Source organism: Oenanthe melanoleuca, chromosome 11 (genome assembly GCF_029582105.1).
Source record: "Oenanthe melanoleuca isolate GR-GAL-2019-014 chromosome 11, OMel1.0, whole genome shotgun sequence".
NCBI lineage: Eukaryota > Metazoa > Chordata > Aves > Passeriformes > Muscicapidae > Oenanthe > Oenanthe melanoleuca.
Genome location: NC_079345.1, coordinates 1966617 through 1983106, shown reverse-complemented (window position 1 = coordinate 1983106; position 16490 = coordinate 1966617). Strand labels below are relative to the sequence as shown.

The 16490-nt window shown below is 52.3% G+C and overlaps 1 protein-coding gene across 1 annotated transcript in view; it reads left to right on the top strand.

Annotated features, from left to right (window-relative positions):
- Positions 1–16490, top strand: part of JPH3 (junctophilin 3) — a 48956-nt gene that overhangs the window by 10254 nt on the left and 22212 nt on the right. The window contains exon 2 of the mRNA XM_056500945.1: positions 4398–5175. Coding sequence (XP_056356920.1) covers positions 4398–5175 — 778 coding nt within the window. The remainder of the gene's footprint in view (positions 1–4397; positions 5176–16490) is intronic.

Genomic DNA, 16490 nt, shown 5'->3' with positions numbered 1-16490 from the left:
TGGAGAAGGAAAACCTTGTGAGTGAGAGGGAGAAGCCCTGCATCCCACATTCCTGTATCCCAGAGGGATGAGCCAGAGCTGGAGACTGCTGGAGACAGCAAAATCCCCAAAATCTCTTTGGCAAAGGAACAGAAATGCATGGAAGGACATAATTCTTCCTGCAATGTCTCTGATCCTCATGGAGAACAGGAGCAGAGTTCCCAAACCCAGCTGAAGTGCTGGGATGCTGCTGCCTTATCCCTGTTTCCAGCAGGGAACGTGGAGTTCAGGGTCTTGTTCATCCCCCCCTTTGCTGCGAGGTGCAAACCCAGCCAGCCCTGATTTGGGGGATTTTGGCATTATGGGGCCACCAGGAGCTGCCCTGCTCTCTCAGCTCTCTTCCAGGATGGATTTGGGCCAAATGCTGGGGAAGAGCTGCTCCCTGTCACAGCTGGAGGATCAGGAGTGATCCCCAAATTCAGGGTTAGGACCCCCAGTGGATGTGTCCATCAGCACTGCCCTCTTCTCTCCATCAATCCCTGTCTTTTCCACGAGCCTGTTCCCTTTCTTACACCTCACCAGTTATTTCTGAAATAACTGGTGAGATAAATATTCTCTTCAATCCATCTTTTGGGATGACTCCAGTTGTTTTCTCCCAGCCTCAGGCTGTGCCCTCTCCTTAGCTCTGCTTGGCATGGACGTGGCCACTTCCTCACCCTTCATCACCTTTCCCTTGACTTTCCATATCCAAGACTTTCTTCTCTCTCTTTGTCCTTTTTGTCCAGTGCAGAAGGGGCACCCAGAAGTGTTTGTGACATCTTAGAGGCATCCACAGGAGTGCCCTGCATGGCTGAGGGAAGAGGTTGGGACATTTTCCTCCCCAGGGACTCTCCTCCATCACTTTGGCTCTTCTCTGCCTTGGGCAATACGATCAGTTTGATTGCCTTGGATTGCTCCCTGCTTCCCATGCTGTATCCTGACCCTGTGAGGGGCTCAGAACCAAAATCCTTGGAATTCTCCATTCTGTTCCACCAGAAGTGCTCATTGCACCACTCAAACCCCATCCTACTGTGCCCACCGTGCCAGATTCTGCTGCACATTCCCTGCTCCAGGGCAGCTGCATCCTGGGGAGTATCCTGAAGTGGGGAAATACCTTTCCTCTGCAGGGAGAAGGATTCTCCAGGCTCCTTGTGAGCTCAGTCTCTGTGCACAGATCTGCAAATGTTGGGGCAGAGGTTAAGCTGAGCAGGGCTGGGAGGAGGTGGCTCAGCAATGCAGATCAGATGGCTCCATGGCCAAATCCTGGGATATCCAGGGCTTTAGACCATAATGAAGTCAGGGCAAGGAAGCAGTGCTGCTGGCTGGGGAAGGACTGAGCTCCCTGACAGGAAGCTCTTTGATCTCTGGTGCCTCTGGAGCTGCCCAGCTGTCTTGGTGGCCTCGGGGGCGATCCCTGGGGATAATCCAGGTGCTGCCATGCAGGGAAACAAGGACACCAGGAAAGCAGAGCTGGGGGCTGGGAGAGGCCAAGCAGGAAAATCCACCTTGCTGAGGGGATGCCCAGGGTGCTCCTGGCAGCTGTGCCACCCAGGGGTGGGTTGGAAGGCCAGGTGTGATGGTTTGGTGGCTGGGGACAGCACAGCCTGCAGCTGGGACCTGCTGGGACCAATTTGCCACCAGGGCTCCAGCCTGCAGCACTTTGTTCTGCTCCCTGCCAGTCCCTCAGGCTCTCAGCACAGTGATCCTTCAAGCTGTCCCAGCTTAACTCAGGGAGATTTTTCAGTTTGCCAGGAGATGAGGAGGCCAAGGGACCTGTGTGGGGTCAGGGATTGAGTCAAGGGATTCAGCCAAGGGAAAGGGAGACTGGGACTGGGGCAGGGTGGGATCTGGTGGATCTCATGCTCTCCCTGTGCCCTTGCCCACACTGGCATCTTTCCCTGCAATCTGCTGAACCCATCTCCAGGGAAGCAGGAGCACGGTGTGAGGACATCCCAGGCCACCCTGGGGGCTCCTTGATGGAGGAACTCGGGGTGCTGGGGGAAATCTGTCCCCCAGTTGCTCCATTGTCCTGCTGAGACACTCTGGGATGGAGCCAGAAAGGGAAGAGAGGTGCTGCCAGGTCCCCAGGGAATGCAGGGACACCTTGGCACTGCAGGCTCTGCCCTGCACAGCCACCATGCCAGGCATGGGCAGAGCTGTGGGTGCAGGGCACTGGCTGTTCCCTGCTCCTGGGGACACCACAGGGGACAAGGCAGCCTCAGAGCTCAAACCCCCCCAGGACATGCCTGCTGTGTGCCCTGAGCTGCATGTCACATCCTTCTCCCTGTCACCACCTCCTCGCCCTGCCCTGCCAGTGCCTGCCCTAATCCCACTGCTAATCCTATAAACCCCATAAATCCTCCTGCCCTGCCTCCCCACTCCCTCCTCCAGGGCAGGCTCTGTGGGGTCCCCAGCTTGGCCCTGTTGGTTTTTTGGGGTGCACAAAGCTGCCACCCCAATAATGTAATGCCATTATGCCCAAATCCTGGGGGATTTGTGCAAAGCACTGGCAGCTAAAAGACAGCTGAAGCACCCCAAAATACACCCCAAAATGTGGCCAGGTGCTGGTTTTGCTCTCAGGGAGCAGTTCCTGTGCTCAGCATGAGCTGCTCCAGCCCAGATCCCTTCTCCAGAGCCACTGCTGAGCCCCAGAACCAGGCAGGGAAATTCCTGGGGTAGGGCTGGCCCCATTCAGGCAGGGTTCACTATTTCAGCAGATCTATTTTCAGACTCCCTGGGTGCTTGGGAGCAGGGAGGGAGGTCCCAGTGCTGCCTGTGCCCATCCCAGCTCTCCACATCCCAGGGCTGGGACTGCTCACAGCATTCCAGCAGCTCCAGAGCCCGGCCAGGAGCCACCCTCAGGCTGGATCTGCCCCAGGAGGGTTTAGGTGAGCAGGGCATCACTGCATCCCGAGCTGGTCTGGAGATTAAGCCAACCTGAGAATGAAAACAAGCCCTGCAGTTCAAGCAGCTGGAATTGTGCCAGCCTCCAGGAGGGGATGGCATTAGGAACCACCCACCCCAAATTTCGGTGCACAGGGAGGATGCTGAGATCCAGCTGTGCCCCCCGGGCTGGGCGGGTTCCTTGTCCCCCCAGTCCCTTCGTGTGTCTTGTGCCACCAACAACCAGTTGAGAAACTCCAGGAGGTGCCCACACAAATGCAGGAGCTCCAAGAGGGGCACAATTCCAAGGGGAATATCCAAATGGATCTCTCCCTGTGAGGCCTTTCTATGGAGCTGCTTCCCCCCAGCACAGCGGATGGAGGCACTGTGTGCATAAATCAATGTTTTTGTTTTACATTCTCCCTCCACTGTGAGATGCCATCAGCAGCATGGATGGGATGGGAGTGTGCTCCTGGATAAACATTCCCCATTTCCACACCCTGCTCACATCAGGGGTTGATCCAAGGGCAGTTCCTTGATGCTTGGGCTGGTTCCTAACACTCCCATGCTGCAGCTGGAGTGCAAACCTGCAATCCAACCAATTGTCCCTCCACACCCTGACATTGCAGTCCTCATCCCAGAGATGGGACTGGGATTCCAGATGAGAGAAATGTCGGGTTTCTCTTTACAAGCAAACTGTGGATCTGCTGTAGATAAGACTAGATAAAAGAAACAATGGGATGGATTCCCCTGATTGATGAATGGAAAAAAGATATTTGTCTTTACAAACAAACTGCAGGTTTGCTGATAAATGAAATTGGATATTGAAAGGTGAAAGAAGCAATGGGAGAAAATCATGAATTCTATAAGAATTAGAAATGAAAAGGGAGGGTTGTACATTAGAGGGGAATCTTAGGAAAAACTATGAATTCTATAAGAATTAAAAGGGAGGGTTGTACATTAGAAGGGAATCTCAGGTATCAGGTGTTCTGGAAAATTTGTACTACTCAAGTATCTCAGTCAATGGGAAAAGAGAGAGGAAATTGGGATAAAAAGGAGGCTGTGTCCTCCAAAAATTGGCGACATCTGAGGGGAATGGCCCATGGCCTCTCCCTTTATTTGAACAAAGCAAAAAGGACTCCTCTGTCTCCTTTTTGGACATAAACCTCTGGTGTTTTTCTAAATCAGCAAAGCAGCTAATAGTTAAAAGGTTACTTATTACAAAGCACATCTTGTTACAAAGCACATCTTGTTACAAAGCACATCAGTCTCAGCAGGCAATAGCAAAAGCAATGGCAAAGCAGCAGCAATAAGCAAATGGCAAGAAGCAAGTGGCTAAAACCAACAACTCTCCTAACACATAGTCTTTTTTTCCCAATGAGCTAAGGTGCAAGCTCAGACTGTTACTCACTAACCCATCAGAATTTTGTCATTTTCCTGCCGCCCGGAGGGGTTTGTCAGCATCACCCGCCGTGTGCTCTGTGTCCCCTCTCCAGGCACGTACCAGGGCCAGTGGGTCGGCGGGATGCGGCAGGGCTACGGCGTGCGGCAGAGCGTTCCCTACGGCATGGCAGCGGTCATCAGGTCCCCGCTGAGGACATCCATCAACTCGCTGCGCAGCGAGCACACCAACGGCACGGCGCTGCACCCCGAGGCCTCGCCCGCCGTGGCCGGCAGCCCGGCCGTGTCCCGCGGCGGCTTCGTGCTCATGGCGCACAGCGACGCCGAGATCCTCAAGAGCAAGAAGAAGGGGATCTTCCGGCGCTCGCTGCTGAGCGGGCTCAAGCTCCGCAAGTCCGAGTCCAAGAGCTCGCTGGCCAGCCAGCGCAGCAAGCAGAGCTCGTTCCGCAGCGAGGCCGGCATGAGCACGGTCAGCTCCACCGCCAGCGACATCAACTCCACCATCAGCCTGGGCGAGGGCGAGGCCGAGCTCTCGGTCATCGAGGACGACATCGACGCCACCACCACCGAGATCTACGTGGGCGAGTGGAAGAACGACAAGCGCTCGGGCTCGGGCGTGAGCCAGCGCTCGGACGGGCTCAAGTACGAGGGCGAGTGGGCCAACAACAAGCGGCACGGCTACGGCTGCATGACCTTCCCCGACGGCACCAAGGAGGAGGGCAAGTACAAACAGAACATCCTGGTCAGCGGCAAGAGGAAGAACCTGATCCCGCTGCGCGCCAGCAAGATCCGGGAGAAGGTGGATCGGGCCGTGGAGGCGGCCGAGAGGGCGGCCACCATCGCCAAGCAGAAAGCGGAGATCGCGGCGTCCAGGTGAGGGGACCTGCCCTCCTGCTGCGGGGTAACTGGGGGAACGGTTTGGGTTGGGTTTGGGGTGCTGCTCTGTCACATCCTGAGGTGTCTCCTTAGAGCTGAGATCACCTCTGGAGGACATGCAGGTGGTTTGGAACCCGGCTCTTTCCAATGCCCATCAATGAGAGACTGCAGGAGCTGTTCTTAGAGGTTTTCATGGTTGTTTATTGTCCCTTATCTCAGGAATGCTTTGTCCAGCGAACAGCAGTCTGCTCGCCAGAGATCCAGGGCAGAATCTGCCTGGCAGAGGCAGGACTTGTCTTTTATACTCTAAATTACGTACTAGGTGTTTACAAATGACCCCCAGTACAATACAATCTTGTTACATGGTCCAGCTCTGTTCTCATCCAATCTAAAAGTGCCAGCATGTCACCCAGCATGGATGACACAGAAAAGAAGGAAGAGGTATCCACACCCCCAAATTCTCCATGTTGGTCACGTGTCCCTTATCACAAACATTCTAGAAATCTGCTAATTCTACATTCTAACAGTCTAATCTACACTCTATTTATTTTTGTGGCTTGCATTTCTTCTCTCAATGTTGGTAAATTGTTCCAAGGAGCTAAATCCAGCACCCGAGACACCTGGGTCTCATTCGAGGGTCTTTGGGGACCCCGCCAGGGGGGTCTTAAACCTTCCAGGGAAGCCAGAGGAACACTCTGGACTCCCACACTGCTCATGGTGGGCATCTGCAGGTTGCACCTCACAGCTCACCCAAGCCTTGGGGTGCTGTGTAAAACAGGGTGGATCCAAGTTGTCCCAGTGCTGATTCCCAGTGAGTTGGGAATGTACAACCTCCCCAGGTGAGGTAGGAAGGCACACAGGGTCACCAGAGCAGGGATACCTGGGCAGGGGTTGATGGTTGTCACACCTTGGTGGCTGTCACAGGCTGAGAGCTGTCACTTGGGGGGTGCTGGGTTATTTATCCCATTTTCCCTCTCCTTTTGGATTAGCAGAAAAACTCCTGAGGTGCTGTTTGCCCAAATCCTCTGCCTGACTCATAGCCAAGAGGAACCATCCCAGGGCTGGCATGTGCTGGGAAGATTCCCAGCTAATTCGCAGCTATTTCCATTCCCAAAAGGGTTTTTGAATGGAAAATCAGTCAAATATGTGGCTTCAGCCCTGGGGAGGGTCTGCCCTGGGTGAGGCCCTGCTGGAAAACAGCAGGTCTGGGTGCTCAGTAATGCCCCTTCTCCCTGTGCAGCCCCCATGGAACTGCTCAGAGATCCAGGGCTGGGATCTGAAAACCAGCAGGAGGGAAGGGGAAAACGAGCCAGGTCTAATTTAAGTTGAAATAAGGTCCTGGCTCAAAGCAGGGCCAGCACAGGCACCCTGTAGCTGACTCCCAAAAGGCACCTGCAGCTCTGTGCCTCACAGGAATCTCCCAGACCAGCAGTGAGGTGAGGAGGAAAAGCTCCTCTGGAGAATTCAGGGCTCTTTGTATCACATTTTGGGGTGGTTTATTAGAGCATGTCATTCCTTTCTGTTTTCTGAGCAAGAGCTATATTTAGCAGCCAGGCTGGGAAAAAGGGCTGGGGTTAGGGGAAAAACCCAGGTACCTCCACAGCCTCCTGTGCTGGATTAATTGCTGGCTCTGGAATATTTGTATGCAGAGTCACACTTGAAATCTTTATCAGCATGTCTGCCAAGGGCTTATCTGCAATATGAATGAGCCTCCCAGGCCTGCTTTGGGAGCACATTTGGGCTTGATGATGTTTTCGAGCTGATGGCTGGAAAAAAATTAAAAATCCCACTAGAATGCCAGGTAGGGAACAGACTGCAGAGGAGTGGGAAGAGCAGATCTTTGTCTGTGATCTGGGGATGGATGGATGGGAATGCCTCGAAAGGCTGGAATCCTGGAAATGTGGAACTCTAGAGCCCTGTGGGATGGATCCTGGAAATGTGGAGCTCTAGAGCAGTGTGGGATGGATCCTGGAAATGTGGAATTCTAGAGCACTGTGGGATGGATCCTGGAAATGTGGAGCTCTAGAGCAGTGTGGGATGGATCCTGGAAATGTGGAGCTCTAGAGCAGTGTGGGATGGATCCTGGAAATGTGGAGCTCTAGGGTGCTGTGGGATGGATCCTGGAAATGTGGAGCTCTAGAGCAGTGTGGGATGGATCCTGGAAATGTGGAGCTCTAGGGTGCTGTGGGATGGATCCTGGAAATGTGGAATTCTAGAGCCCTGTGGGATGGATCCTGGAAATGTGGAATTCTAGAGCAGTGTGGGATGGATCCTGGAAACGTGGAGCTCCACTCTGCCATGGGGTGCTGGGTCTGAGAAGCTGAGCATCCTCTATCCCAAGTGCTGATGATCCTGGAGCACCATGGAAGCGATCCTGGAATCCCCATGGAGAGTAGGATTGGAAGAGATGCTTAATGAGCTCTTGATGTGTAATATTCCCCCTCTAATTATGGGAGAGAAGGGGAAAAAATCAAACCAGGAATGCCAGGAGTGCCCTGCACTGACTGGGTGGTCCAGCAGGGTGGGGAGCTGGAGGTGGATGGGATTAGGTGGTCCAGGGAAGGATTCCTTCCCAAAATCCCATGTAAATCTCTGCTCTTTTACCTTAAACCGCTTTGTCTGAAACCTCCAATCCCTCAGCTCGAGCTCTCCCCCCCCGCCAGGGTTTTGGCAGAGTCCCTGAGCCTGCAGAACCAGAGCAGAGCAGAGGTTTGACATACTGAGATCCAGCTAGGAAAGCTTGCTTATTAATCTTAGTCCGATTAATTTTAAAGCTTCCTAATGAAGGAACCCTCCCCTGCAGTGCCCACACCAAACTGCAGCGTCCAAATGGCACCAGACAGAGCTGGGGGAGGATCCTGGTGCTCATTCCTGAGCTTTTGGGGTGGAATATCCCCTTTAACACCAACAAAAACTCCCAATTTCCCATCACCTGCCATGGCTCTGTGTGTGTGTGTGTGTGTTCTTTTCTGTCTGATCTGAGTTCACTCTGCAGCCTTTCCCTTGGTGGGGGAAAAAAAAAAAAAAAAAATCTGTGCCCACCCACGGCTTTCATTAAATTTGTAAGAATTCAGTATTTTTGAAAACTCTGCTGCTCTGTCAGATTTGGTTGGAATTGGCCAACACGTTCAAAAGTTATTAGTGTGGGAGTGATGGCATATAGATATATAAACAGCACAATCACAGGAGTGAGCCCCATTTCCTGAGGAAAGTAGGCTAAAAACACAGTGTTCTGGAGACAAGTAAATTGCTTTCCTAAAGTTGCTGGAGAGTGAGTAGAGCACAGGGATACCTGCTCCTTTGAGGGATTTCTTTTAGGGTCGAGAGGAGATCCTCCTGAACTTTCTTTGCTGGGATTAAAATGGGAGAATGCATCATTCCCTCTGATTCACTGGGATTGTTCAGGTGAAGTGAACGTGGGAGAAGGGATGTGAATGGGGCTGAGGAACTCCTGCACATCCCTGGAAGTGTGCAAGGAGAAAGTTTGGATCTATTCCCTGGGATGGGGAAGGTGGAGCTGGATTAGCTCCGAGGTCCCTTCCATGATTCCATCACCAGTTTTCAGAGGGAGACAAGGAGGGAGCTCCTTCCAGCCTGTCTCAAAGGAATGTTCAGGGTGTTCTCTGGGTGCTCTGGGAGCTCTTCATTCCCTCTCAAAGCAGCCAAAAGTCAGATCCATCCTCCTGCTGCCACCCTGCAGGGAGGGAGGGTGCACTGGGCACCCTGAGCCCCTCATTAGTGCTAATTGACACCTCAGGAGAATTATCTGTAGGCACTGGTGTGACATCATCCACTAAAATAAAATAAAATAAAATAAAATAAAATAAAATAAAATAAAATAAAATAAAATAAAATAAAATAAAATAAAATAAAATAAAATAAAATAAAATAAAATAAAATAAAATAAAATATCCAGGCAGCAAAGGTGGGCCAGGGAGCTCATCCCAGCCCCTGGTTTTTGGCACAGCCACGTGTGTGGAGGATGGATGCACAGGGAATGTCAGGGCTCACTCCAGCTCTCCAGGATGGATTATTGCTGTTCTGAAGCAAAGCAGACAGACCCTACAACTCCAGGATTTCCTCCTTCCACAGTCCAGGGGTTTGTAATTAGTGGCTGGCCTGGTTATGGGAGCATCACTGGTGTCATGGGTGGCACTTTGCTCCTCTCCAGCATGGGGGATCTGCTGTCCAGCACCTTAAATCAGAATTCCTGGGAGCAGCCAGTGCCCTGGCTCCCAGAGGGAATGCTGCTCCCAGGTCAGTCCTAAGTAATGCTCTTCCTGCCATAATTATAGCCCAGCCTTGCACCAGGCAGGAGAAAAAATATAATTAAAGCTCCACAGTCCCAGGAGGAGCTGGGCCACAAATTAGCACAGTGTCATTCAACTTCAGAAAGGAAAACTGGAGGAAAATAGGAAAAGGAAGGAAATGAAGGCAAAACTGGCAGTGAGGAGGGGAGAAGGGGAATGTTTGGCTGCTCCCTCAGGACGCTGCAGAGAGGGCAAAGCATCGTGCACAGCTGACAGGAAAAGCCCCTGAGAGCTGAGCAGCAAAGTGCAGGGGGCTCTGAGAGCCAAACAGGAATTTTCTTGAGAGAAATGGAAACACAGCCCGGGCAAAACTCAGAGGAAAACAAAGCTGCTGTGAGAAAAGCCGTGCTCTGTGAGTGGAGGTAATGTCCCCACCGGCTCTCCCTGGTCCCTTTAATGTCCCCACTGGCTGTCCCCAGCCCTGGTAATGCTGCTGCTTAATGCTCTGCCTGAGCCTGCAGCTCTGCCATTGTCTGAGCTGCTCTGATTTCAGGTTGCTGCTCTTTGGGTGCCTGGGGGGGCTGACCCTAATCCTGCCTCGTGCTGCCCGAGGGGCTCCTGCTGATGGAGAGGGAGGAGGAGGAGGAGGAGGAGGGGTGGGGGTTAAGGGCCCCAAAAGGGTTTTGTGTCCCCTTGCTTGGGTCAGGACAAACAAACCAGGGTGGGGCAGAGCTGAGCTGGCTGCAGGGATGGGGCTGAGCTGGTGCCCAGGTGGGGCAGGGTGTCCCACCAGCCCCTCTCTGGGCAACTTTGAGCCCAGGGAGGATTTCTCTGCTTATGGCCCTTTGGAGAGGTGCTGCTGTTCCCAGCTGGAGCTCAGGATTTGCAGGAGTCACCTCAGCCCGTGAGCTGGGCACTGCTGGGGTCACTGAGGGCATCACCTGGACCCCACAGGTCTGGTGTGGAGTGGATGTGCTCCCCCCATCCCTTCCTGGGCTCTCCATCCTCTCCTTGAGGGATTCAGAGAGTCAGGGGGGAAACACAGAGGGGATGGATGGATGGTGGATGGATGGATGGATGGATGGATGGATGGATGGATGGATGGATGATGGATGGATGGATGGATGGATGGATGGATGGATGATGGATGGATGGATGGATGGATGGATGGATGGATGGATGGATGGAGGGATGGATGGATGGATGGATGATGGATGGATGGATGGATGGATGGATGGATGGATGGATGTGGATGGATGGATGGATGGATGGATGGATGGATGGATGGATGGATGGATGATGGATGGATGGATGGATGGATGGATGGATGGATGGATGGATGGATGGATGGATGGATGGATGATGGATGGATGGATGGATGGATGGATGATGGATGGATGGATGGATGGATGGATGGATGGATGGAGGTGGATGGATGGATGGATGGATGGATGGATGATGGATGGATGGATGGATGGATGGATGGATGGATGGATGGATGATGGATGGATGAGGAAGGCTGAGAGCAGCTGGGGCAGGAGGTGATTTTCTTCACAGTCCCTTGTTCCCCCCAGTTTCCCCAAGCCCCAAAATTTCTCTGTGCATTCCAAGAGTGGCAAAGCTGGGGCTGGCAGCCTCCTACAGGCTCTGCTGCTGATGGAACTGAGCATTCCCTCCTTCCCTGCCACCTCCCTGCTCCTGCCCCTGCTGCCAGGGGTCAGGGCATAAGATTAGGATCAGCTCTTATTCCTGCTGCTGTGTCCCCATCAGACAGGGACAGCTCTGACTCAGGCACATTCCCACCTCCAGCCCAGGCTCAGCCATCCTGGAGTGTTCCATCCATCCCTCCATCCCTCCATCCATCCATCCATCCATCCATCCATCCATCCATCATCCATCCATCATCAATCCATCATCCATCCATCCATCCATCCATCCATCCATCATCCATCATCCATCCATCATCCATCATCCATCCATCCATCCATCCATCCATCCATCCATCCATCATCCATCATCCATCCATCATCCATCATCCATCCATCCATCCATCCATCCATCCATCCATCCATCATCCATCCATCATCCATCCATCCATCCATCATCCATCCATCCATCCATCCATCCATCCATCCATCCATCATCCATCCCTCCATCCATCCATCCATCATTCATCCATCATCCATCCATCCATGCATCATTCATCCATCCATCATCCATCCATCATCAATCCATCCATCCATCCATCCATCCATCCATCCATCCATCCATCCATCCATCCATCATCCATCCATCCATCCATCATCAATCCCTCCATCCCTCCATCCCTCCATCCCTCCATCCCTCGCTCCCCTGGCTCCTGCAGGCTGTGCTGTGGTCACTGGGACTGTTTGTGTGCTCCTGCCACTCCAGTTTAATAAGTTCCTGCTCAGACAGGATTTGCAGCTTAAGCCCTTTTGTGGCCGTGTCAAAAGTCAGGAGCAGCCTCAGGGCTGGCTCAGGGCTGGCTCAGTGTCCCATCCACGGGCAGGGATGTGTCCCCCATGCTCCAGGGACCAGCTGGACAGTGAAGTGCCTTTTGTAGGAATGACACTTTGTGAGATAATCCAGCTGGGAAAACCTCAGCAGGGTCCTTTGTGTCTTTTAGCAGAGCAGCCCAGTGGGGGTTTGGTTTTCATTGCCCTCCCACCCCTCACCCACCACCACTCATCCCCACTTGGCCATTCCCAGCTTCCCTCTCCAGTGAGATAAATATGAGCCAAAACATCCCCTATCCATGGCCCAGGTGTGTGACAAACCTTCCTGAAACCTTTCCCACCTTTGCTGGGCAGAGCAGAGATTCCCAGTGCCTTGGGCTCTCCTGCTCCCCTGCCTGCCAGGAAAGATCCCCCAAATCCACATGGTTTGTGTCAGATCACAAATCCAGGAGGGATGTGGGACCATTCCAGCCCTGGAGATCCCCCAGGAACCTCCTGCCTGCCCAGCACAAACTGGTGAATCCCCTTCCTGGTAAATTTTGGGTGGAGCAGCCCTTCATCACACATGGGGGGAAAGCAAAATACAATGAAAACAAGACCACAAACCCAACCCCTGCTTTTCCTTTCTGCTGCTTTTCCCAGGGATTTCGGGCAGGGAAGGAGAGATCCCTCCCCAAACCCCCCAGCCCTGTCCCTGGGATGCTGCATCCCAAAGTTTGAGGGTGCAGAAGAACCAAGGGGAAGGGTTGGGGTCTCTCTGCTGCTTTCCCAGCTCATGAGAGATGTCTCTGTGCTTTTTTCTTCTCCCAAATCCCATTTTGGGTTTCCTGCTTGCTCCCACCCTCTTCCCTTCAGCAACATCCCCAACACCCCATCCTTGTTCCTCCCCAAACCCTTTCCTCCCCAGGGAGAGGACAATTAATACCAGGAGCGCAACCAAGAGGAAAAAAAAAAGAGCTGAGCCAAATTATTGAGTATTTTCCTCCTCCCCCGAGTTTGGGATGCTGGGGGGAGCACAGGGAATGGGTTGGGCATTCCAGGCTCTCCACATTCTTGCAGTTGGTTTGAAAAGCCCCAAGCAATGAGGTTTCTGTCACCTCCTCCCCACAGGACAAATGACAAGCTGTCCTGACTTTCTAATCCAGGAAATTAAAGGATTTGACCATAGACCCTGCTAAGCAAATTTCCCCCCTGAAAATCCCAGGGGGATTTAACCCATGGATCTGACCAATTATCCCCTTAAAGTTGTGACTGAGAAAGTCCCAATTCTTCAGGGTGCTGAGCACCCTAAAATCCCACAGTGGCCATGTCCAGTGCTCAGCCCAGCACCCAGTGGGACTTAATTTTCAACTTTAGCTCATCTCCAACCTCCTTTTTCCATGGTGGGCAGTTCCCTTTGCTTCCAACTGGGACAGCAGAGCCTTGCTGCCACCACATCCCAAATCCACCCCATCCTGTCCCATCTCTGTGTGTCGCTCTCTGGGGTCACAGGGTGTGTTTTTTAGTGAAAACAGGGATATAAAATAAAGAGATCCTTTTCTGAGATTGATGATCCTGGCATTTGATGCTCTCATCTTTCTCCACTGGGAATGACCCAGCTCAGGAGAAGGGTCAGGAGAGGAAAAAAGATTTTTCTTTGTGGTTCTGGTGTGGTTTGCTTTGGAATTTGGTTTAACTCCTTCTTTTTAGGCATCCAAATTAAAACTGAAATTCAGCAGCCAGCTCAGCTTTGCTTTTCTGTCAACACCTCCCTCACCTGGAGTTTTTTGCCCAAATTCTCTTATTCTTCTTTTCCCTTGGCTGTAGAAAAAAAGAAAAAAAGCCTCTAATGATTCTCAAGGGACAGATGGCCAGGGATGAGGCTCCCTCTCCAGATGTTGATTTTCTGGCCAGCTGTGAATAATACTCAGGGCATCATCTCCCTGCAAAGCCCATCAGCTCTGTCCTTGCTGGGGGGCACTGAGTTCAAAGGAGGGGAAGTCCCTGGGAGGGAAATTTGCAGGAATGTGCCTGGCCCTGCTTATTCCATGAGTTCCTTGGCCTGGGGGATGCTGGGAGCATCCCAGATGTGCCTCTGGGTACCAGCCCCACCTGGCCCAGCCTTTTAAATATATGCAGTTGGATTTTCTTGGCATTTTTTGTTTAGTAAAAACAGGGATAAAATATAGAAATCCCTTTTTGGGATTGATGATCCTGGCATTCAATGCTCTCATCTTTCTCCACTGGGAATGACCCAGCTCAGGGATGTGGTTTGAGCTGTTTTGAATTTTGGGGACATGGCCCATCCCTGTCCCCTGAGTCATTGACACTTTGCACTTTTCCATCCTGTGAATTCAGTTCTCCAGCAAAACTCCTTTTGGCCACCCCAAGACAAGGCACAGGACACAAGGACACAGCCTGGGATATTTTTTTTTCCATTTACTTAGATTTTAAAATGGAATTTTGGTGCAAAATGGCGAAAGATTCCTCGGTGAATTCACTCCCCATTTGTAACTCCCAAAATATAAAGATAGGGAAGGCTCTGGCACAGGTGCCTGGAGCAGTGAGCTGAGCAGGAACTGGCTCCAGCTCTGTCTGTGAATTTGGGAGACCTGGAGCATTCCATGGCCCAGCTGCCCACGAGCTCTCCCAGCTGCCTTGGGAATCATTTCCCCCCTAATGTGACATTTCCCACTCTAAAACTACAGGGAAACTTGGATTTGGCCTTTTGACCACAACATTTCCTCTGTAATTTGCTTTCTTGGGCAGCAACAAACACATCAAGGTGATTTTTTTTCCCCCCAGGATTAAAGGATTTGAGCATTTCTTTGGAAATGTGACTTCCAGACCCATTTTTTTGATCAGCATCCCATCCTTTCCCAACTGGTGGGAGCTCTCCTGCTCCATCCATCCCAAATTCTCCATCTGGAGCTGGCAGCTCTGGCTCTCTCTTTGCTATGCACAGCACCTGCTCCGTGTCTGGCTGCTCAGAGCTGCATTACGTCATGTCAGAGGTCACAGCGAGCAGCTTTTCCCCCCTTAATTAAGAATTCCAGCGAGAATATGGAGTGGAGAGAGGTGGGGGGGGGAAAAAGCAGACGGAGGGATGGGGCTGGGAAAAAATGCCTGAGCTGAGCAGGTAAATGGGAATTTATCCCCAGCCAGCTAATTGGTGTGTCTGATATCGCACAGAGAGAGCCAGCCTGCGATCAGGAGCGGCTTTTACCGGGCAATAAACGCCTGATAGCGAAAATAACAAACAGGTTGTTAATTGCTGCCATCTCGCCATCCCCCCGGGGCCGCGTCTAGACAAAGGCTGGCTCCGGGCTCTGCTCGTCCCTCTGCAGAGGGAGGGATGCGGGACGGGAGAAACCCCTGGAATGGCAGAGGGATGCAGGATGGGCACTGCAGCTGTGCCCTAAATCACAGAGGCTCCCGCAGAGGTGGAAACCAGACAGTCTGCAGTGGTTATTAATAATTCAGGCCCAATTTGTCCCATCTAGGAGAGCAGGAAGCCCAGCCAAGCCTCCCCTCCTGGCTGCCCGGGGCTGCTGATCGATCCTGTTCTGGCAGGGATGTGGGAGCTGGGATCGCCTCTCCTGCCCCATCCCATCCCAGAGCCATCCCATGTCCCTGGGAGGGCTGTGGGATCCTGGCATCCATCACCTGGATGGTGCTTTGTGCTCCTTGCTGGATGCTGCTGTGCCGGAGGGACTGGAAAAGAACCCCCGTGCCAAGGGATTCCTGCTGGGGAGGCTGGAAATCTCCTTTTCCTCCTTCATCCAGCCACCCCTTCCCAGCCTCATGGGTTTTCCACATGGGGAGGCTGGAAATCTCCTTTTCCTCACCTCCATCCCAACCTCAAGGGGAAGCAGCACTGAAAAATCTCTTTTTCCTCATCTCCTTCCCAAGCCTCATGGGTTTTCCACATGGGGAAAATCTCCTTTTCCTCACCTTATCCAACCATCTCTTCCCCAGCCTCATGGGGAGGCTGCACTGAAAAATCTCCTTTTTCCCCCTTCATCCAGCTATCCCTTTGCAGTCTCATGGGTTTTCCACATGGGGAGGCTGAAAATTTCCTTTTCCTCACCTTATCCAACCGTCTCTTCCCAGCCTCATGGGGAGGCAGCACTGAAAATCTCCATTTCCTCACCTCCATCCCAACCTCAAGGGGAAACAGCACTGAAAAATCTATTTTTCCTCACCTCCTTCCCAAGCCTCATGGGAAGGCTGCACTGAAAATCTCCTTTTTCCCCTTCATCCAGCCATCCCTTGCCATCCCAAGGTGCATCCCAAGGCTTTCCTGACCCCGGGGTTTGCATGAGAGAGTGTAAAACGCCCTGCAAATGCTGTCTCTGAATTTTTCCTGAAGTATTTCCTTGCAGCTGGCTGTGTGTTTTAATTGAATTTTGCCATTTGAAAAATACATGAAGCTCTGTAATGGAGGGAGAGAAAACATCCCCTCCTATAGGAAGATAAAGATGCATTTAAGGAGGAAAAAAACCAGCCCCAAAGCTGCCTGATGAAGTATTGACCTGGAGACAAAGTGGATCAGATGGAGCCAACCTGGCCCCTTAGGAAAACTTGAGGCTGTTCATTAGGGATG